The following is a 21,405-nucleotide window of genomic DNA, read 5'->3' as shown; positions in this document are numbered from 1 at the left end:
TGCTCAGCAGTAAGGTTGCAGCTAACACAGCTGCTCCACCAGCAGAGACGGGTGGCTGGACATATGTCCTTCCTAAAATCAGTCAGCAGAGAGTTTTCAGCCAAAGTTTTGCTAAGTGTCACTCCTAACTGCAAGTATAGCATGCTTCAAATATAATTCCATGTTTCCTTGTTGTTACTGCAAAAATCTGAAGTTTCCAGAGGCAGTAAGTCTTTCAGCAAATAGAACAGCATTAAAAGTATTCAAACTGGCTCCAACTTTCTTAAAGCAGTTCTGTTTTTCCTGAAATACAGTGAGCTGTACTACAGCATCTGTTTCAAACACTTTTGTTTTGCTAATGATGCACGAATAGGGTACACTCTGATTTTATATTTTCATAGGCTGCTTTTACTCCATAACATTTTATATCTAATGCAAGACCCTCATGGGAGTACAGGCACAACCCAAATACATGTTGGAGAACCGATTTCACCAAGTCCACTAGACTATTAAAGACCTAGATCAAAGCAGGCTGTTTATTTCTTTCCACAGGTGAGGAAATTAGTGTGCAGAGATACCAGCAAAAAAATTCAGTTTTGGATGACTGGCACTTCACATGAATGCCACACCTTCCCAAAAGCAGCCCACTGCTCCATAGATTGTCACTTATTCCGGCCTGTTCCTAAAATGGCAAGGCTGGACTCTAGTTAGGGACATTATCTCATGCATATACACTCTGATGGGAGAATAGCCATCGACTTCAATGAACTTTGGATCAGACTCAGCTACAAAACACACAGCAGAGGCCAGCCAGCCAGCAGCTATTGATGCTTGCTACTCACAACTGTGGTTTGCTCAGAATACAGGCAGAGAGGTTATTTTACCTGCTCTCTCACCACCACCAGCACATGCAGGAGCCTAGATTTCTCATGCAAACTCTAATGTTCAGGAAAAAAAAAAAAAACAACAAGCAAACAAAAACCCAAAACCAACCAAACGAGAGCAGCTGCATCTTTTTCTCTGCATGCATCTCCCTCAAGACTGTTTCTAAAGATCTGATCAATTCTTGGCAGCAAGAGAAGATTTAACTTCTCATGTTCTTGTAATCTCAACTACTGGGTAACTGTGAAAGGCTCTCAGCTTCAGCTGACAGGTTCAGTTGTTCAGCTCCCAACACCCTCAGGGGCAATAATTCCCCCACTTCCCACTTGAAGAGCCAGGCAGAGTAATTCCAGGTGTGCCATGGTGACATCTTCCTGCCTCAAGCCAACACCATCTCCCCACAGGCAATTTAAGTCAGGTGGAGCCATTCCCAGCTGGCTGAGCCTCTGGCTCCTCACCCTGCCTGGACAGCACCATCAGCACTGCAAGAGCAGGGCAGTGCCAGTGGGGCAGCCCCGGCCCCCACGGCTGGATGGCCAGGGCTGGGAATGTGAGCTGAGGGAGCAGCGTGCAAATCTTTTTCTCAGAACCAGGTTTTGATTAAAACTTCCTGTAGAAACAAGATAAAAGTGGGCCTACATCTTAGGCAAGCTTCCTTCTTGTTTTGTTGCCATCTTTTCTGAGAAAGTTTTGAACTTTCTCCCCCGCTGCTCAAATGATGCCTGTACTTTGATTTGCCTTCTCAGTCCTGCATTTCAAAGGCTGCATAAAACAAATAGACTGTCAGAAATCTATTGAATGATCCCATTCCCATTAAACCACAGTCTACTTACCACACTTCATATCACATCATAGAAAAAAGGGCCAATTTTGCCAGCAATTGTCTCATTCTTCCCATTAAACATTTTTATCTGAACACAGTTCTCAGCCTGCATAACTTTTATGGGCTAAGATAACCATGTCAGGGAAGAACTGGTGGTCTCTGCCCAGGCATCTCTGCCCAGGCCCTGCCAGCTGACAGCCACGCTGCCATGCACACACCAACCTGATGTCACTCAGCACCACCAGTATCCAAACCCTATCAGCAAATTGTTACTGCAGTCTTTAGGTCCTATTTATTCTTCAGTGAGGACCAGCTGAGTTAACTCATACAGCAAGCAGAGTCTGCAGAGGTACCCCAGATGGTGGGTACATCATCCACCCCACCAGATAGCACAAAGCAATCGCTGGAGAAAACTGTTCTGGACCTCAATAAAAAATTTTAGCAGTCAGGAAAAAAAAGGAGTAACACAACAAAATAAAAAGAAAGAAAAAAAACCCACCTAGTTTATTGTAAAAAACAACAGGGCCAGGTGGGAAGGTACCCAGATCTTGTATCAGCCCAGTTCACCAAATTAACTCTGGTGGGTAATAGTTGCTCCATACTCCTCAGAAGCAACAAGGCAAAGTAAAGGATGGGACTGAGAGACACTCACCCCCCGGCTGAGGAGCATCCAACAAGCAGCACTCCATCCCTCTGGGTTATTAATGGCACAGAGAGGGCTTCCCTCAGCTGTGCCACATTTATGGGGCTGGCGCCCACTGGGTGCAGCCTCTTAAAGAGCAACCTGCATAATATAGAAATTATCCTGTCTTATTTGGAAATATCATTTCAGATCCTCATTTGTGCTGGGCATCCCTGTATGTTACATTTGTGCATGTATGTGAGTGAGTGACAGTGAGTGTATCTGTGTGTGCATGCACATGGGCAAGAAAGACTTCACTTTCTTGCAATGACTACTTCTCACTACAGAGATAATAATGCTTCAAATATTTTAAAGCACTAACCAGATCCACTGCTGCCTTTGGAACTTTCTTTTTCTACTTCCCAGAATGAGAAGCCAAAATATCTCACGCTTTATATTTGCATGGATACCTTGCCATCCCCTTAAGCCACAGCTGGAGGCAGACAGCCAAGCCAGTGCACCCCAGCTGAGTGATCCATCACAGGATACTGCACACTGACCTGCCCTGGCCCGGGTCACAGAGACAACACAAATGGGGACAAGAAACCCAGCCTGTGACTGGAGGCCCTGCAAAACCCCTCAGAGCTGCCTTCCATGTAGGGACTGCTGCCTGTGTCAGCCCAGGAGCTACAGAGCTGCTTTCCTTTAGACACACAGAGTCAAATCAAAGCGTGCCTGCTGGGCATAGTCCTCACTCTTTCACACATTCCCAAACCCAGCTTTGCTTTACAATGTTTCATTTAAAGTCCAGGATCATGCTGAGGATGTGGGAAAAGGGATGAGGGCAGTCACAAGGAGGTGACTGTGAGGTGTGACCAGGATGAAGGTGCTCAGCCCTGATGCCTCAGGAGCAGGAGTGCTGCAGAGCTGAGCGTGTGTCACCTCCTGCAGCACAGCCCCAGCGCTGCTTTCCTGTGCTTCTTGTCTTTCCAGGTTCCTGCTGCTGTGGAGCGCGGTGCTCATCATGTACCCAACTAGTTTGGCTGTCATAGCACTGACCTTCTCAAACTATGTCCTGCAGCCCGTCTTCCCTAACTGTATCCCCCCCTATAATGCCTCCAGGATCCTCTCCATGGTGTGTTTACGTGAGTATTTGCTCCTCACACACACACAAAGCTTGACTCGGTTTCACAAGGGGCCACTCCAGCCAGGCTGGGGGCACGGCCACAGCTCAAAAGGCCAGTGGGGAGGTCCCAGGACAGGCACTGGGACTGCTGTGGGATATTACATCCCTTTCCACTTGCCTAACAGCAAGCACGGTGGCCTGAAGTGAGGCACAACAGCACCCAAAATGCAGTGGGTCCCAGGGCAAGTGGCAGCAGGTGAGCATGTGGGATGGGACAGTGCTGTGCTCCCTGCAGAGCCATGGGCTCCTGGCACAGGTGGTGGCACAGGTGACCCACCACCTTTGAGCCCTTCCTAGTCTTCTTTCACGTTCCCAAAGGAGTGTGCAGGCAGAGCAGCACGCTGCCAGCTCTGCATCAGTCACTCACAGAGCCAGCAAAAGCAAACCAGAGCTGCAGGGCTGAAGGTGTTCACTGTTCCTGTGAGGAGGGGATGATCCCAGCATGCTGAGCACAACTCAGGCAGTTATTGGAGCTGAGGAGAGCCCTGACTGGCAGCACCCAGGAGTGAGGGCTGATGGCTCCCACAGCTGGGAGTCTCCTGGGGAAAGGCAATGCTCCTCCTCACCCTCCTGCCCGGCCACGCTAGAGCTCCCTGCAAGAACATGCTCATCAGTCTGTGTTTTCCAATGCTGTATGTTCTTAAATAAACGTAATTTCATTTCACTGAATTCAGTCTTTTGCTCTCCAGTTCTCCTGACCTGGGTGAACAGCTCCAGCGTGCGATGGGCAACGCGCATTCAGGATATATTTACAGCAGGAAAACTCTTAGCCCTGACCCTTATCATTATTGTGGGCTTCATACAGATCTTTAAAGGTACTCTGTGAGACAGCTGTAACATGGGTATGGGACTGTTGATAGACTTGATTTCTTCCCACTTCCTGCACTGTTTCCTCCTTACAAACAGACCTGAAGGTCGCTGGATGTAGCTGAGCTCAGGGCTGTACACTCACGGGGCTGTGGAAAGGAGTGAGTGTTGAAATGCAGGGAGAAATCGGCTGTATCAGCTTAAAAAAGCCCCTTTTATCCTCATGGGATTTGATAGAATAAAGGAGGGCAGCTGAGGATGTTTCAGGATAGTTGCTTAATTTTTTTAATCTGTTGTGTTTTCCTTGAATTTGAAGTGCTCTGGATCCAAAATGAATAAGCAATGCCTTGCCCAGGGCAGGAAGATACCTGCTTCATCTCAGGCACTAGTCCAATTCCCTACAAAAAATCACTTTTAAGATTACACATGGGCAAAAAAGGTCTCACTGATTCACCACTTAACGAAAAGCAGAAAGCACAAAAGATTTACAATTTTTTTTATCATGTATATGATGAGTCATATAAGGGAAGAAGAAATCCACAGACGGCAAAAACCTTGTTTTCTCAGTGGTAACAGTCCTACAATCTTGACAGATCTTCCAGCCCCACAGACATTTTATTTTTCAAGTATTTCTACTAAACAACACCAAATTCTTGTAAAAGAGAACTGCATTGAGAGCAGACAGGAATTTACACTGCCAAGGAGCCACCCTCAGGCAGGGCAGGCTGCAAAGGGTCCCCTGAGTGGTGACAAGGTGCCCACACAGCCCAACATCCCTCCCCAGGACCCCGTCCTGCAGAAAGCACTGCGAGTGCAATGCCAGCCCATGGGGGCAGGAAGAGCATGAAGTCTCCATTCTAATAAGGAATAAAGAATAAAGAACTGAAAGCAGAAGTTAACCTGTTTTCCTGTGTCTCTGGTAGGTAGGGGTGGATTAACCTCTTGCTTGTGCTCTCTGTGCAGGAAACTACAAAGAGCTGACGCCAAGCAATGCATTCAATTTTTGGATGACTCCATCCGTGGGGCATTTAGCTTTAGCTTTTCTTCAAGGGTCCTTTGCTTTCAGTGGCTGGAACTTCCTGAACTATGTGACAGAGGAACTGGTTGATCCCCGCAGGCAAGTATCCATTTCCATGCCATTCACATATTCTTGGAGTGCTGAGGCATTGCAGTCATCTGGTAGAATTATTCATTTCAAGAGATGTTATTCTGTGTCTGTGGGACTGGTCCTTCTAAAGGAGAAAGATTTTTCTTTAGAACACATAGCAGGCAAGCTACAGAAACAGTGAAATTAAAAATACACAGCACAAAGTATTAACTGAATCCAGGCAGCCTACAGACAAAGCAGTATCTTTATGGCACCACTCAGTCATGCAGTGCTCCTGCAGCAGAAAATTAACCATTGAGGAGATACCACACAAACATCTACTGGGAGAATCACCTCTATTAGAAAAATGTTGAATTATCCTGGAAGTTGCTTTGCTTTTTCACCCAAAGGGGGTCTCCCACAGACACCTGAAAGAGAAGATTAGTTGTGCAGTGAAAGCAGCACTCCCTGCCCCAGCACCTGCCAGGGCAGCTGACACTGGGTCACTGCTGGTCCTGGGTACGGGAAGGGGCTTGGAAAGGATTCATCACAAGCAGGGTGTGAGGGAAAGGGAATTTTGGTTTAGCAAGGTTCAAGTGTTTCAACATTTCTGAATTGATGAAGTGCAATGACAAATGCCAAGAGCAGCTCTTGGAGTGTTAGTTATTTCTGGGCATCCAATGCACACAGCAATTAAACGATGAGGAATTTAAGCTACTACACAGCCTGGGCAGAAATGACTTAAAGTTGCAGCCTTATGAGTGGCTCTGCACACCAGTGAGTGGCAAAATGCATGTCCAGAGATCTTGGCAGAAACAAAGAAATGTGTTTTCTTAATAATGTGTTTTCTTAATAAACAACAACATTTTAATAGACCACCACAATTTCAAAGCTGAATAATAGTGAGTTATGACTTAAACAAGGTAATTACAGCCTTAGTTGAGAAATAAAGAGAAATTGGAACAAATAGCCTTTTTTTTAAATGATTTTTGCAGCCTCTGCGGGGAAATTAAAATATAAAAAAAAATTGGATAACCAAAACCACTTCCCACTTTTACTAAGTCTGTTCAAATTTACGAAGGTTAAATATGCTTTTTAAAACCTTTTTTCCAAATCTGACAGACAGAGAAAAATTGCATTATTTTGTTAGTTACAGAACAGACCAGGTGCCCTCCCCTAAGGAGGTCTCTGGGTTGGAGATCAGGCACAGCTGTACTACTGCAAGTTGCCACGCTGTTGCCTTGACCAGACCAGGTTTATGGCACACAATGGGCCAAGGCAGCAGCTGAACAACAGGACCCCCTTCTTTTTCAGAGCAGGTGAAGGTAAAGCAAAGCAAGACATTTAAGGCAAAAGTCCCAAAACTTCTGGGAAATAGCTATTTTGTTTTTTTCAGTGACAGGCTGCACCAGTCCCAGTCCAGAGCCCAAAGGGAACTCGTGGTATGTTTGTCCCAGGGTGCTCCCTGCAGACATGGCATTTGGTAGCACTTTCAGCCTTCTCCCCCCTGCAGTGGGTCAGAGAGCCCCTGGAAGCAGGGAAACTTCTCCAGAGAAACCCCCATGAACCCCAGCTCCCCCGAAGTGGGCCGGGTGAGCTCCCCGGGGCCGGACACGGTTGTTGTGATCTCTCTGTGCGTGACCGTCATTGCTTATCTACCCTCCCAATTCTTTTATTAGGAACCTACCTCGTGCCATATTCATATCCATCCCACTGGTGACATTTGTGTATACGTTCACCAACATTGCCTATTTCACTGCCATGTCACCCCAAGAGCTCTTGTCCTCCAACGCTGTGGCGGTAGTAAGTAAAACCATTCCCTGGACGTCTCGAACACACTTTGATTTCGGTTCTGTGCTTTGCAGTGTATTTCAGTTTCTTTGCCTTCTGTTGCTTTAGACATTTGGTGAAAAGTTACTGGGCTATTTTTCCTGGGTTATGCCAGTCTCAGTGGCCCTATCTACATTTGGAGGAATAAATGGATACCTTTTTACCTCATCAAGGTTAGATGGAGTACAATTTTATGAACGTTATCTGATTTGGGGAGGGGCTGTTTTAATTTCCTTTGCTAAAGAAATGCTAGCTAATTTTGGATGTTGTAGAGCACGAGGTCGTTGTTGGGTGTGTTGGATACAATCAGTGGTGAATTGCTCTGTTTCAAACCAGCAAATGTAATACTGAGTCATGAAATCTCTTGCAAATTAATCTATGTAAGTTACTGGAAGTGCCTGCAGATGTGGAATAATTCACCTTAAGAGCCAAACACAGCTTTAGTGTGAAACCAAAGTAATTTTACATCAACAAAGTTCCAGTAACTACAAGCTAAACTGTGCTTAGCTCAAAGAAGAGTTTCAGGGCCTGGTGCTGTTCCCAGTTACAGGCATTTTCACACCCATGCTGGAAAAACTTGGAATCAAGGTGCTTTGCATGCATACTGCTGGTAGTGGGGCCAGAATCTATATAGTCTGTTAGATTGTAGACAGTAAAGTCTATTTGTAATAACTGACCTCTCTGAACCTAATTTAAAAGTTATAATTTTTTATTATGTTTTTTGAGGAAGCAACTCAAGTACCTTGGGAAAGTTATTTATCTCAGCACTTTCATGAGTATAACGAGATGCAACAAATCTGACAGCACATGTAACAAGTGCATTTAAAATGTTTAGGCATGTTCAACCTCACCCAAAACCCTTTTGACACTGGAAATATCCACACAACCTTCAGGGTACTCATCCCTCCCTGGGTAAAGAGGCAATGCTGGCCAGCAGGCAGGGACAGGGCAGATTTCAGAGCTATTCCAGTGCCTCAGAGCAGGTCATTTCACAGGTAACATTAGCTGTTCAAGGCCTTGTGTACTGAAGGGGGTCTAGTTTGAATACCTTTCACCAGGTGACTCAGGCAGTCTCTAGTTGTCTCCCCAGTTCAGCCATGGGAAGAGATGAGGTGTTATATGGCTAAGGACTGGAGAGCCTGTTGCACACCCAGTGCATTCATCATTACTCTTCTTGTTTCCAGGCTGTGTTTCTCTGGTGCCCGAGAAGGCCACTTGCCGAGCTTGCTTGCCATGATCCATGTCAAGAACTGCACACCCATCCCTGCCCTGCTCCTCTGTGTAAGTGTTGCCCCTGCTCTGTCACTGTGTAACCTGCTTTTGGAAACATTGAATCGCAGAGAGGAGAGCTGGAAAACCCCTGGAGAGGCCATTTTACCCCAGAAGAGGAGAAGAAAGCAGGCCTGGAGTGCTGCTGGTGTGTGCCAGCTGAGCAGGTCCCAGTGCCCCAGGGAGAAGCAGCCTTCGGCCTCGGAAATAATCCCCCTTCCCTCATACCTGACTTGAGCTGCAGTGTAAGCTCATTACCTACTTCATTTAAGACAAGATGAGCTCCTCAGACCGATTTCACCTGCTTCCCACAAGCATTTGGAGATCCCCATGGTCACTGCTAATCCCACTCAGGCAGGGCAGCTTCAGATCCTGCCACCAAATCCGGAGACATGGTGGATCCCAGGGAGCAGACAAAGTGCTCCTAAATTTACTTACTCTCAACAACCAAGACACCTTGTGAGGGGTGATCAGGCAGCTCTCTGAGGGGCACAGATATTTCTTTTCCATGGGCCAAAAAATTAGGTAAGAGGCAATGATTACAGTGTCCCTGAATAATGCATCTGCTGAATGGTACATCAGGCAGACATCGGGTCACCTGCAAAGATCAGACACTCCTGGGCCAGCTGTTGAGAGGGCATGGGACTGGTCCAGCTGCTGGTGTGTTGCTGTGGGAGGAAGGTTTCTCTCACTTTTTAGGCAGTGTGAATTTCCACAGTACTAATGACTTACAGAAGTTATTATTTGAAACAAAGATCTTCATGTTCTTTTACCAGCAGTGAAATTAGAACATGCAATGGGTTTTATGTCATGGGCATAGGAGATGGTAAAGAGGAAAATGGTTCCCAGTGCTGTTGTCCCTGGCTGCAGAGCCCAAGTGAGGGACTTCCCCAAAGGGCATTGGCTTGAAATCTTGGCTGCACCAATGGCTGCCAACTGCAAGTTTGCCACTGATATCAAAACCACCCCAGATGCACTCAGAAGATCCATGTTTACATGTCTTCTGGCTCTAACAGCAATTCTGGCACAATACACCCATACAAAATTTCACCAAATAAGCCTCCTGTAAAATTACCATTCTATGACAAAATACACATTTTGCTGAGGCTTTACAGCATTCCTGGGTTTAGAGCCCCATCACAAACATCTCACTGTTGCTTTTTGGGAGTTTGGGGTAACTGCCTGTGCCTGCCCTGCCCCAGGGCACCACGGGATCCCAGTGGGCAGCTGTGCTCCACTGGTGTCCACGAAGCAGAACTCCTTTGTCCTTAAAAACACATGGGCTGAAATGATACACTGAGTCCCAGAGGCTGATTCACTGCAGAACAGCCCTGACCAGAGTGAGCTGACCAATCCATCAGGCACAGCCCCCTGCACTGCTCCAACCATCCCCCCTGAACCACAGTGCAAATCCCAGAAGGAGCTCAGCACATCAATTCATCCTTTGCTACAGGAGCAAACAGGGCTGGACTTTAGGCAAACCTAATTAATACATCAGGCTCCTTTTCTCTCCCAGTGAAACACACCCACCTCCCTGCATGGAGAAAGAGTTCTCTGTACATGGAAAAAGGCTACTTTAACATCACCAGTGAGACCTTCATTTTTACCAATTTACTATTTTACTTCCAAAAATCAAGGGGCCGAGCTAGATGTAAAATAAGCAGACTGGGGGTTTTTTTGCAAGGCAGTGGGGAGTGACTGGCCCCACGTGGCTGTGGCCAGGCTGTGGGAGAGCAGCACACCCCTCTGCAGCCACAACACTCACACCATGAGCAGATGTGACACGTCAGTGTCACCTACACATGGAACCTTGTGCTGAGTGACATCGCTGCAAACCCCTTCAGTGGCAGCAGAGGGTTGTACATGTGTGTGACACTGTGTCAGGGGAGAGCAGAGACCATGTTAATGACACCAGTGTGAAACTGTGTCCAGTTTTAAACCCATTGTGTGGTGAGACTGCTCAAGGTGTTGAAACCCCCCTGCCAAGCCTGCCAGGCTTTGAACAGGGGAACAGCAGGACCAAAGGGGCATTTGGTTGTGGTGCTGCTTAATTCCTGGTGTTGGTGGTGCAGAAGCCTTCCCTCCTGGGAGGACTTCATTATTGAAACAGCTGATTAAGAAGAACGGACATAAGCAAAAAGAGAGCCTGGGGTAAACCAGGCCAAAATCCTGAGTGCTCTCTGGAGGGGTTTGGATGTTTAGTTTCCCCCAGGCTCTGGGCCCCAGCAGACAGTGTTCACTGGACTGGTATGTGGTGCAGCTGAGGGCTCAGCTCAGCCCCTGGGTGGGGGACTCAAGGATCAGCACCCCGGCCCCCAGGCCAGCTCTCCTGGCTCTACAGACATAGAGTTCAAAAAAGCAAGTTAAGTATGGAAATTTCTACAGTCCATCTGCCAGTTGCCAAACACAAATAAGATTGATGGTCCTGATCAGCTGTGACACACACCACGGGGGAAAGGGCAAACCTCTAATGCTTCGTAATATACAGGCCACCTGCAACAACAGAGTCCCCTGAACAGAACATGTTAAGTCTGCAAGAAATCTTTTCACCTGGAGTCCTCACCACAGGGCTCAACAGCTTTTTAAAACACTTAACAGAAATGGGTGGGGTGAGAGCTCTGCCAGTCCTCCCAGCCCTGCCTGCCTGGCCATGGGCAGCAGAGACAGCTCTGCCAGCACCCCAGGGTATTTATAAACAGTCCCTCTGGTCTCTGGCTTCAGCATGCCCCAAATAACCCCAAATCCTCATTCAGCCCTGGTGGCACAGCTCAGGGATAATGCACCGAGCCACAGGAGGCAACAGATGCCCAGCAGAGGCCATGAACGAAAGGAGTTTTAATGCTTTAATGGGATTTTTGCTTTGGTTTGTTGTTTTCAAGCTACCTTTTCTAGTAAAGGCTCAGGAAGGCTGTGCTCCTCTCTTTGCAGTGCTTGGCCACGCTTATCATCATGCTTGTTGGAGACACATACACACTAATCAACTACGTGTCCTTCATTAACTACCTCTGCTATGGAGTGACAATTATAGGCCTGATCGTCTTACGCTGGAGGAAACCCAAAATCTTCAGACCCATCAAGGTGCCACTGTTAAAGCTAAATTTCTTGGTTGCAGTGGTGATGGAAAGGGTGGGATGGGAACACCAAACCCTCCACTGTCCTGTTTTGAATAACAGTTTATTTTATTTTGAAGTGGTATGAATGTTTTAAGGTCCCAAAGCATGCCCCAGAGTGCCACTGGTGCAGAAGTGGGATGCACGAGTTCTCGTGAACTTGTCGGGATGGGCAGAGAGGAAAACAGTGGTAGAGGGAATGGGGGCACAACCTATGGGGGGTCCTGAAGCCACAGCACTGCCTGCAGCCCCCCACAACCAGTCAGCCACTGCTGTTGCTCTGCACAGTCGTGCTCTGCTCTGCTCTCTCCTGGTAGGTGAACCTCCTCATCCCCATCACTTACCTGGCGTTTTGGGCATTTCTGCTGATCTTCAGCTTATACTCGGAGCCTGTTGTCTGTGGGGTTGGACTCATTATCATTTTAACCGGAGTGCCAGTGTTTTTCCTTGGAGTCTACTGGAGAAATAAACCAAAGTGTGTAAATAGGCTAATAGGTAAGCCAGCACTGTGTGCCTCGCTGCCCTCTCAGGGCCACTGACTGTGCTTGGGGTCTGCTTAACCTCTGGCACAGCAGCACTGAAACAGCAGGGACCTGCCTGCCCGAGCCTGGCCACCCCTCTCAGTCACAGGCACAAAGTAGGCAGGCAGCACTTCCCTCTGGGCAGCTCTTTGCTCACTGCTGGGTGCATCTGCCTCCTCTCGTGCCCCTGTGCAATTATTACCCACCCTCTCAGCTTGCTCTCAGCAGCCTGTCCCAGGGCAGAGGGACAGGGGTGTCACCTTAGGCACATGAAGGCCAAATGAGCCCTCACAAAGGGACTGGGATGCAGGTTTGTCTCCCCCTTGCCCTGCCTTCCTCTGCTGTGCCCCCAGCACATCCCCCCACACGAGCCCCAGGGAATCCAAAGATAAGAAAGCCTTACATATAAAACTAAAACTGCACCTAAGTCTGGTACGTTTTTGTTGTGTTTGGCTTGTCATCGCTTTGCTGCAGGGCAAGGACGTTCAGACAAGCACACTGCAGCCCCCTGCTCTGCCCAGAGGGTTTCCAGCAGCTCCCCGGGGCCAGTGGCCACTGCAGCAGGACTGGCACGGTGCCAGCAGGGCTGGCAGCCACCCCGTGCCATCCCAACCCTGCCATGGGCAGCTCTGGGAGGGGCTGGGGAAAGGTGCCCCTAAATCCGCCCCATTTAATCCGCCCTGGCTTCACAACCCTCGGTCACCGAGCTGCAGATGGGAAGGGTTGGAGGGGCTGTGGGGGTGCAGCATCCCCCCAGCACCACACTTTTTTTGGGAGGGCTCGAGCACCCCCGTTAACCCCCCGTGCTTTGCTCCTCCAGAGTCCCTGACGTGCTGGGGGCAGAAGCTGTGTTTCGTGGTGTACCCTCAGTGTGGAGCTGCTGAGGAGGAGGAGGCCTCCTCGGCCCACTCTTGGCGGCCGGTGAGTGAAAGAGCAGCGAGGAAATAACAACCTCTGAGGCTGAAGTTGGCTTCTTGTTTACATGCTGATTTTTGGAAAAAAAAAAAAAAAAAAAAAAAAAAAAAAAAAAGTTTTTCTGGAAAGAAAAAAAAAAAAGATATATATGTTTTTAGAGCTCCAATAGCGAAGCCCGTAAAATGAGCTACACCCTTTGTGGCATCTGTAGCTTTTAGTTTTTCCCTAAGAAAAAAAAAGAGGAAAAAAATAAAAGAAATAAAATATAAAATAAGGCGCTGGTTGTTTGGTTGTTTTTTTTTTCTGGCAGCATATTTGCTCAGCTTTGGAAAGCAGCACAGACACAGCTCCGGAATACTGATTTTAGTTGCCATGAGGGTCCACCAGAGACATACAAATTTAGGCATTTCAAAAGTAGGGCAGTTCCCAACACAAAATCAAAACGGAGAAATCAAGAGAAAGTGAGGAGACCTGTTGCTGTCGCTGTGCCTGGGTGGGGTGAACCCCCACATAACACACGAGGCATCAAAGTTACAGTGCAAAGGATCATCCCTTCCCACACCTGCTGCCAGCCCAGCACTGTCACAGCGGGGCAGGGGCACTGTGCTGAGCATGAACCTGCCCTGGGGGACCTGGGAGCAAAAGCTACACCACCAACAGCAGGTTTGACTGTTCAGGCATCATGTGGTGACACGGGAAAAAATACCCAGCAGCAGTGATACAAATCCCACATATGTGAGTGATGGAGCATTGTTCAGAGGTGGAGCCGCGTTCCCACATCCCGGAGGGGATGGAGCTCCCGGCACCACCCAGGAACTCCTGCATGAGGCTCTGCACGATGCAGGTGCCCACAGGAGACGTGGAGGGGTTTGCAGCAGGCTCAGCAGTGGGGGCTCAAGGGACACACAGGAAAGGAGCCCGATGTTCCTCCTGTCTGCTGGCTCGGGCCACGTCGCTTCAGAGACCAACTCCCCAAGTAACAAGCCCGAGCCATTCACACATCAGATGCTCCTTAGGAAAGTGCTTTGCATATTTTATTTGTGGCATACACCAGGAAAAAAAAAAGTCTCCTTCATGCACTTTAATTAATATATAGAGATTTGCTGCTGCAGCAATATGGCCACTTTCACACCAGAGAATCTCTGGAAAATGCAAAATGCGAGAACAGCTCTGAGCTACTGTTCTTTGGCAGGTTTTGAAAACAAAAACCATCATGTTCAGTAGCCTTGGTAACAGCCATGTGAATTTAATTTTAAAAGTATCTTTCTGTGTGTTACAGGCCCTAGCACAAAAAGTAAGGATTTCATTATCTCTTAATTTGTCAAATGCCACACGCTTTACAAAGATTTAAGAATAGACTCAAAATAAGGAGCAAGTTCAAGGAATGTCTCTTTCCAACACAATTAATTATTAAGAAATATTTTTATTTTAAAATATATATAGTAATAATATCTATATTTCAAACATCTGTCCATATTTTAAATATCTATCCATCTCTCTCTGAACTTGCAGATGGTAGATACTAGAAGGGAACACAACTCGCATTCTTCTCTTTGTATAAAGCTGTTAATCAGAAGAGACTGAAATGTATATTTAGCTGGAAAAAAAGGTGTGGTTTTGCGTGCATATGTAAAGACAGATTGCACATTCTAAATAATGGTATGAACATATAGCTTGCTAATGAAAATCATATATATTCAGCTTGCTGTTTAAAAAGAAATTCACAGCAGACCTGCCCTGTGGTTAAACCTGAACCCTTAACTCATGTTGGAGACTCTCATGGCTGAGTCTCATTTTCCACAGCTCAAAATCCACTTTCCATGGTATAATTTCCAACAGAATAATTTTTTCAATACCTTCGTTATTTAGTGGAAAAATTAAATGTATTACAGTACCAGCAATAATGGTTGCTTTCAGAACTGCTAAGTTTCAGTGTGGGTTTGTTTTTGTTTGTTTAAACAATTAAGGTATGGAGATCAGCCAGCATGGAAATGTTGCAGCTCTTGAGCCAAGTCTGTATGGTAAAGAGAAAGGTAACAACAACAACAACAACAACAACAATAATAATAATAATAGTCCTGCAGCTGCTACCAAGGCTTTGCCTGGCTGTTCTTTAGGGAAATAAAAAGGAAAACTAAAGAACCAATTGCCTCAGAGTTGTTAACTGGATTTGACTCAGCTTTTCCCTGATTGTACTGCCATGCTTTAAAACAACCAATATTTGGCCTTAAATCAGAAGGCTGCATTTAGAACAGGATTGTTTACTAGAGCTCATCTTTGAATTACTTGCCAAGCCCCAAAAGGTGTTCCATGGTGTTTCATTTTTAGGAAGAGCTTCATCTCTGCTCCCAACATCACAGACATTAAAGGCTTTGCAAAGTTAAGTGCCTAATGTGTAGAATCTGTAATCACAGCAATCAATGTATGGAATTAGAGAGATAAATTGACATGCTAAATGAAATTTAGCACCACGCCCAACACATAGAAGAGGGATTTTTCCAAAAGACAAAGCAACTGGCCCCAAAGGAGACTTAACTGGTAGCATTTTAAATCCCAATGAACAAAAGAAAAACCTTGAGACAGCTGACAGCATGCTGAGAATATTGTAACACTTGTTATGGAAAAGTAAGTTGTTTCCAAAAGAAAGGAGTTTAAATAAAGCTTCAATAGCAATGAAATACTACATAGGCCTATATATTTATATATATATGCTATTAGATTTATATAGCATAAAATATTAGGGGCTGTAATGCAGAAAAATAGCCTGTAGAGCATCACCTGTAAGTCAGCCTAAGGAAAAGTCAATAAAAGATGGATTGGATTATTCTTATCTGCATTATCACAGGATTGAGAAAAGCAGCAACAGATCATGTCATCACTGTGCCACAGGCTTTGCAAGACAGAAAAGATAAAATTCCACAGGAAATAGGAGCTGAGTGGGCACCAGTGGGAAGCAGAGGCACTGCTGCTGGCCTGGCCACTCTGAAGTGTTTTCAAAAACTTGATAAAGGAATCAGATGTTTTCCATTCACCTTGGTACATAAACCAGAGGAGTTTGATCTCAGCAGGGTCAAGGGAAGAGACTTGTCTCAGTTCAGAGCTTTCATCCAACTCAAGAAGGACAGATGAGTCACTGTGCATCTTTACAAAGCATGTACCCAAAAATATGCAGACAAGGTTTCCTCACTCACACTCACTCACACTCACTCACTTCTGAAACACAACCCCTGATGCAGCTTTTCACCCAGGACTGAAGCTGGTGGCTCCAGAGGAGCAGCACCCTCACCTGGTGAGGTGCTGGGGTGGGTTGGGAAGCCCATGGCTCTGCCCTGAACAACCCAGTGCTGGGAGAGCTGGAGCTAAATAAATAATTCAGCTTTGAGGGAAAACCAACAAATGAACAACCAATGTCCAGCAAACATGTTGTCCCACGCTTCACATTCAGAGGGTTTTGTCAAGGTTATTTCACAGAATCACAGAACATGCTGAGTCAGAAGGGATCCTCAAGGATCATCCAGTCCAACCCCTGGCCCTGCACAGGCCCATCCCCAGGAGTCACCCCCTGTGCCCCAGAGGATCATCCAAACCCTCCTGGAGCTCTGGCAGCCTTGGGGCTGTGCCCACTGCCCTGGGGAGCCTGGGCAGTGCCCAACCAGCCTCTGGGGGAAGAACCTTTGGCTGAGATCCAACCTGAGCCTGCCCTGACACAGCTCCAGCCATTCCCTGGCTGCTGTCCCTGGTCCCCCCAGAGCAGAGCTCAGTCCCTGCCCCTCCTCTGCCCCTGCCCAGGCAGCTGGAACTGCACTGAGGTCTCCCCTCAGTCTCCTCTGCTCCAGCTGAACACACCAAGTGCCCTCAGTGTCCTCACACGGCTTCAGATCAAGGCCCTTCCCCATCTCCGTGTCCCTCCTTTGGACACTCTTTCACTCCCTTACTGTGAGTTCTCAAAACTTTGAAAACCAATCACGTTTCCTTTCCAGCCCCTTGGTGCCAAGGACCGAATGAGTTGTTAGCAGTCATGCTGCTGCTGAGGAGTTTTAAGACAGATATTGAAGTACATGTCTTAAGAGAAAACTGAAAGAAAAACGAAGGGTAAATGTTGCTTGGAATTTGTCTTTTCCTAAGGCTTTAGAGTTCAGGCAGTTGTGTCCTGTCTCCAACTTCAGTTGTGAGCACAGGCAAACCAAACTCTTTGGTTTTGAAACCTCCTCTCCTTGGTCCTTGACACCTCTCACCTGTGCTCTGTCTTCAACAAGGAACTTCTGCACTTGGACAAACAGAAAAGGAAAATCCAAGGAAAAGGATTAGGAAGTGAACCAGAGATGCTGAGAGGACAAAATCAAACCTGCCCTAACATCCTACAGTAAGACAGTGATAAAAGGGATCTAGAAGGCATCATAAAGCAGGAAACATAAAATGAAGAGGGAATAAAACAAACCTCCACCACTCACCTCAGCCTTGATTACCATTCAATTCCTGTAGCCAAGAACACAAGAGCCAGACTCTGAAAAGGGAAGGATGGCCCACTGAAGAGTTTGCAAGGGCGACAGACTGACAAAGGACAGGACACAAAGTGTGCTGCCTGCCAGGTTCAGACAGCTGTTTGTAATAATTGGATTTTAAATCCCAGCACCTACTTGGAGATTAAAAATCAATTTCCTGCCAAGACCACAGATCTTAAATAACCAAAGCAGTTTTTCCTCTCAGAGAAATGTCTGATTAAAAAGTACTTAATTCCCTCCTGGCTTCTCGTGTGTGCCCCTTGGTTTGTTGTAAGACACATCTATTGCACTGCACAGGTTGTCAACAAACCTGCAAACACACAGGTATCATTTATTACTCCATTTCCATTTCATGGATTATTCCCATTTCAGCCTCATTACATCAGGGAATAGTGGTGTGGCTTGAGGCTTTAGTGCTTTGCCACTGTTGTAGCTGAACGAGCACTGCAGCCAGGCTAGAAGGTATCACCCCTCTGCACCCAGCTGTGTCCTTCCACACTTCAGGGTCATCCCAGATTTATCTGTAGCCATGAAGTCTGTCCAGTTCTCTTCAATGCAGATGAAGATTTCCAGGTCTGTCAACATAAAATCTCTGTCAGCCTCCACCTTCTCCCGAAAAAGAGCAGTACCTCCAAGGAGGTGGGGAAGGAGGAGCATCAGCAAAACAAGCACTGCCCTCAGGAGCAGGAAGGAGAGGCTGCACTTACAGAAATTATTTTTTTTAACCACCCTAAAAGTCATACCACTTCAGGGTTTCTTTTTGTTACCTGGGGGATATGCATAGACACATTTTAAGGGCAGTAAATACAACAGGGAATTGCTAGTGCTAAGATTTCACATCTGTTATTTAAAACAGTGACATCCCCTCCACCAGATTCAGCTACAAGAAAAAGCAGATGATTAAGAAAAAACCCCAAAACCCAAAGGTACAAAACCAAATCAAACCACACCCATTCCCCTTCACATTCATGTGAACACATGGAGCCACGGGTTGGCAAAAGACTGTGGGAATAGTTTAGGAATCCCTGAGCTCTGGTGTTGGAGTGATAGTCAGAAACCCACAGGCTCTGGGCATGTGAAATTTTATTAAAAATTAAGGGATCCAAAGCAAGAGCAAAGTATGATGATGCCCAGCATCTTCCTTGCTTAGCATCTTGCTCAGTCCAGGAAGCAGCAGCAGACATTGGCAAACAGGAGGCCAAACCTGAACCTGTACACGTGTGGTAAAATCTTATAACCAAATTAAATTATAACGTGAATTAAAAACAAACAAACAAACCAGCCACGGAGAACAGAAAGTGAAAACAAGTACAAGGCATGTTACAGAGTCATAGACAAGCTGAAAGGTGCCAGACTTTCTAACAGAAATATTCCCTTTGTTTTAATAGCAGTCAGAGAAAACATAAGGGGGTCACTTCTCCCTTTATGCTGCCTCTGAGCTTGCATTCTTTTTAAACCAGTAGGTATTCTTCTCTAGTCAGAGGGGTTTTTTAGGGAGGACTTTTTTTGGCTGGTTGGACAGGGGAGTTTTGTATCTTAAGAAAAAAAAACTGAACAAAACCAGCTTTGCTTCCCATCCGTCTACAAAAATCTTAACAGAGTGCAGAAAAGCATTATTAAAATAAAAATGTTAACAAGTTTACTAGCTAGTTAACTTTAGGTTGTATAGTAGTTAAAGTGTTATATTTGCACCTTTTTTTTTACAAGCTTTTTTTATAATTTTAAGAAGTTCTGAATACAAGGAGGCAGTTTGTATGAAACAGAACCAAGGTGCCTTCAAGGACAGTTGTTTCCCTGTTTTCCAAGAGCTGGAGGAAGGGCAGACACATGCTAAGGCAGACTTTGGGATTTACCCAGGTATTGACACTCCAGGGCACTGCAACACACCTGTTTGTGCAAAATTAACAGTAAATTTGAGACTCTTTGTGTTAGCTGTTCAGTGTTGTTCCCAAAATACAGCATTCTGAATTACATGAATTATATGAATTACATATCTCAACTTTATGAGCCTTATGGTGGTGATGGTTTAAGGCATGGCATGATTAACATTATTTTATTATAGAAATACTTTTCCGTAACAGAATTAAATATGCACTTATTTCTAAGATACTTCATATCTACACCATATAAGCCTTGAAATTTAATCTTTCTCCCAGCTGTAGTTTACAACCTTACACATACAAGTCTATCTACTTAAAATTACCTTTAGACAATTAAAAAAAAAAGATACTAAAACCTGTAGCTTTTGGTGCAACCAACCACCCTGGCAGTGCAATGACTGCAGTACATAGCCTTGCAAAGGTGGAATGCACCCAAAATGTTTACAAATGCTTTGAAAGCAAGATCTCCTTCAAAACTACATTTTCTTTGATGAAATGAATTCTGATCAGAGAAGCCCTTGGAAAAAGTGAGTGAGCAGTATCTATTTATTGCAACTATGACTCTTGCTTATCACACATTTTGTCACAAGCCCTTCCTGCTATTAATGCCCTTAATGAATTTGAATCTTCTGCCCCTGGAATGCACAGTACAAAACCAATTTGCCACTGAAGAGATTTTAAAAAATAGCTAGTTCTATTTAATTTCTATTTAATTCTTCTGTGTTGCATTTCAGTAAAGCCAAAGTCCTATTCCTTGTTCTTTTTTAAGGCACACCCCCGAAGACAGTCCCAGAAAAAGATCCAGGGTAAAATAAAGCCCATTCAAAGGAAAAAATCTCTGACACTTTGATGTAAACTCAACTGTTCCACCACTGTTTGCCTTTACAGCCAGCAGGGTCCTGTGGGCAGCAGAGCCCAGGCCCACAGATGCCAAAGGCCACCCCAAGTTTACAAGTTAATAACTCTGGGCAACTTCAATTCCTACAACAATCAGGCTTTGGAGGACCCAGGTGCTTACAGCAGTGTCAAGTTCCTTGTTAATCCTATATAAAGCATTTCTGCTTGTCACTGAGTCCCAGGGGAATTGAAGAAGAGCTCTTGTTAGAGCAGGGGGGGTCCAGTCACCAGCCCAACCACCCCAACAGGACTAAGCCACCACACAGCAGTGTTCTGTCAACCCACACTGACCCCTGGTTAAGCAATGCCACCCCTCTTCCAGGTAAATAACTTGCTTGCTTTTAATTACACTTTAAAAAACCAAAAAGGTACCAGTGTACATTTAAGGGTTGTGCAATCCACACAGTGTCAGCTTTGAAAATGGCACCGATCCACTTCAGTTCTTAAAAGAAAAAAAAAATGAGCAAAATAGCATCCTCTAAAAAATAAAAAAAAAATAAAATCACTGGTTTACACATCTGCACCTGCATAGCAGATTTACAAACAAACTCGTGAGATAGATTTTATTTCAAACTAAAACAAAAGTCTGATCCTGACAGTTACCAAGTGCTCGGTGCTTCCCACTACAGTTGCCAGGAGCTGCAAAGCCTCAGTGTCCTTCAGGGCACACTCAAAGTGGCATCAGCATAAAGTCCCTGAAAAGAACAAGGGAGGAGGGGGAAAAAGAGGGTAGGGAAAGAGCAAACAACTCTGCAGCCTTCACAACATCACTATGAAGAGAATGCAACACAGAAGAGAAACATTGCTGCAACTGGGGTTCAGTGCACTCCACTGACACTGAACACTGCTAAACTCTCATTACAAAGCTTCAGCAGGTAAGACACCTGGTTTCATTCTGGGTATTCTATCCAGAAACTTTGGGTTTAGTGGATGCTTCAAGGTCCATATGGCCATCAAAACATTTCTGAAGGGAGCAAAGAAAGTGAGCAATTTCTATAAAGTGGAAGCTGCAAAGGATTTTACTTCCTTCTAAGTATTTGTAATTAAAATTATAACATTTTAATTAAATTATGTCTGAAAAGACAACAGTGTTAT

General features: G+C 45.7%; 1 protein-coding gene across 1 annotated transcript in view; it reads left to right on the top strand.

Annotated features, from left to right (window-relative positions):
* The window catches only part of SLC7A10 (solute carrier family 7 member 10), a 41,301-nt gene extending 27,993 nt beyond the window's left edge, over window positions 1-13,308 (top strand). Inside the window, exons 3-11 of the mRNA XM_064671282.1 lie at window positions 3,300-3,451; window positions 4,182-4,307; window positions 5,263-5,416; window positions 7,066-7,189; window positions 7,286-7,389; window positions 8,401-8,497; window positions 11,414-11,563; window positions 11,913-12,090; window positions 12,937-13,308. Of these exons, the coding sequence (XP_064527352.1) occupies window positions 3,300-3,451; window positions 4,182-4,307; window positions 5,263-5,416; window positions 7,066-7,189; window positions 7,286-7,389; window positions 8,401-8,497; window positions 11,414-11,563; window positions 11,913-12,090; window positions 12,937-13,064 (1,213 nt within the window). The 3' untranslated portion in view covers window positions 13,065-13,308. The remainder of the gene's footprint in view (window positions 1-3,299; window positions 3,452-4,181; window positions 4,308-5,262; window positions 5,417-7,065; window positions 7,190-7,285; window positions 7,390-8,400; window positions 8,498-11,413; window positions 11,564-11,912; window positions 12,091-12,936) is intronic.
* Window positions 13,309-21,405: the final 8,097 nt, after the last annotated feature.

The sequence above is a fragment of the Pseudopipra pipra genome, chromosome 14 (assembly GCF_036250125.1).
Source record: "Pseudopipra pipra isolate bDixPip1 chromosome 14, bDixPip1.hap1, whole genome shotgun sequence".
Taxonomy (NCBI): Eukaryota; Metazoa; Chordata; class Aves; order Passeriformes; family Pipridae; genus Pseudopipra; species Pseudopipra pipra.
This window is presented reverse-complemented; position numbering and strand designations above follow the sequence as displayed.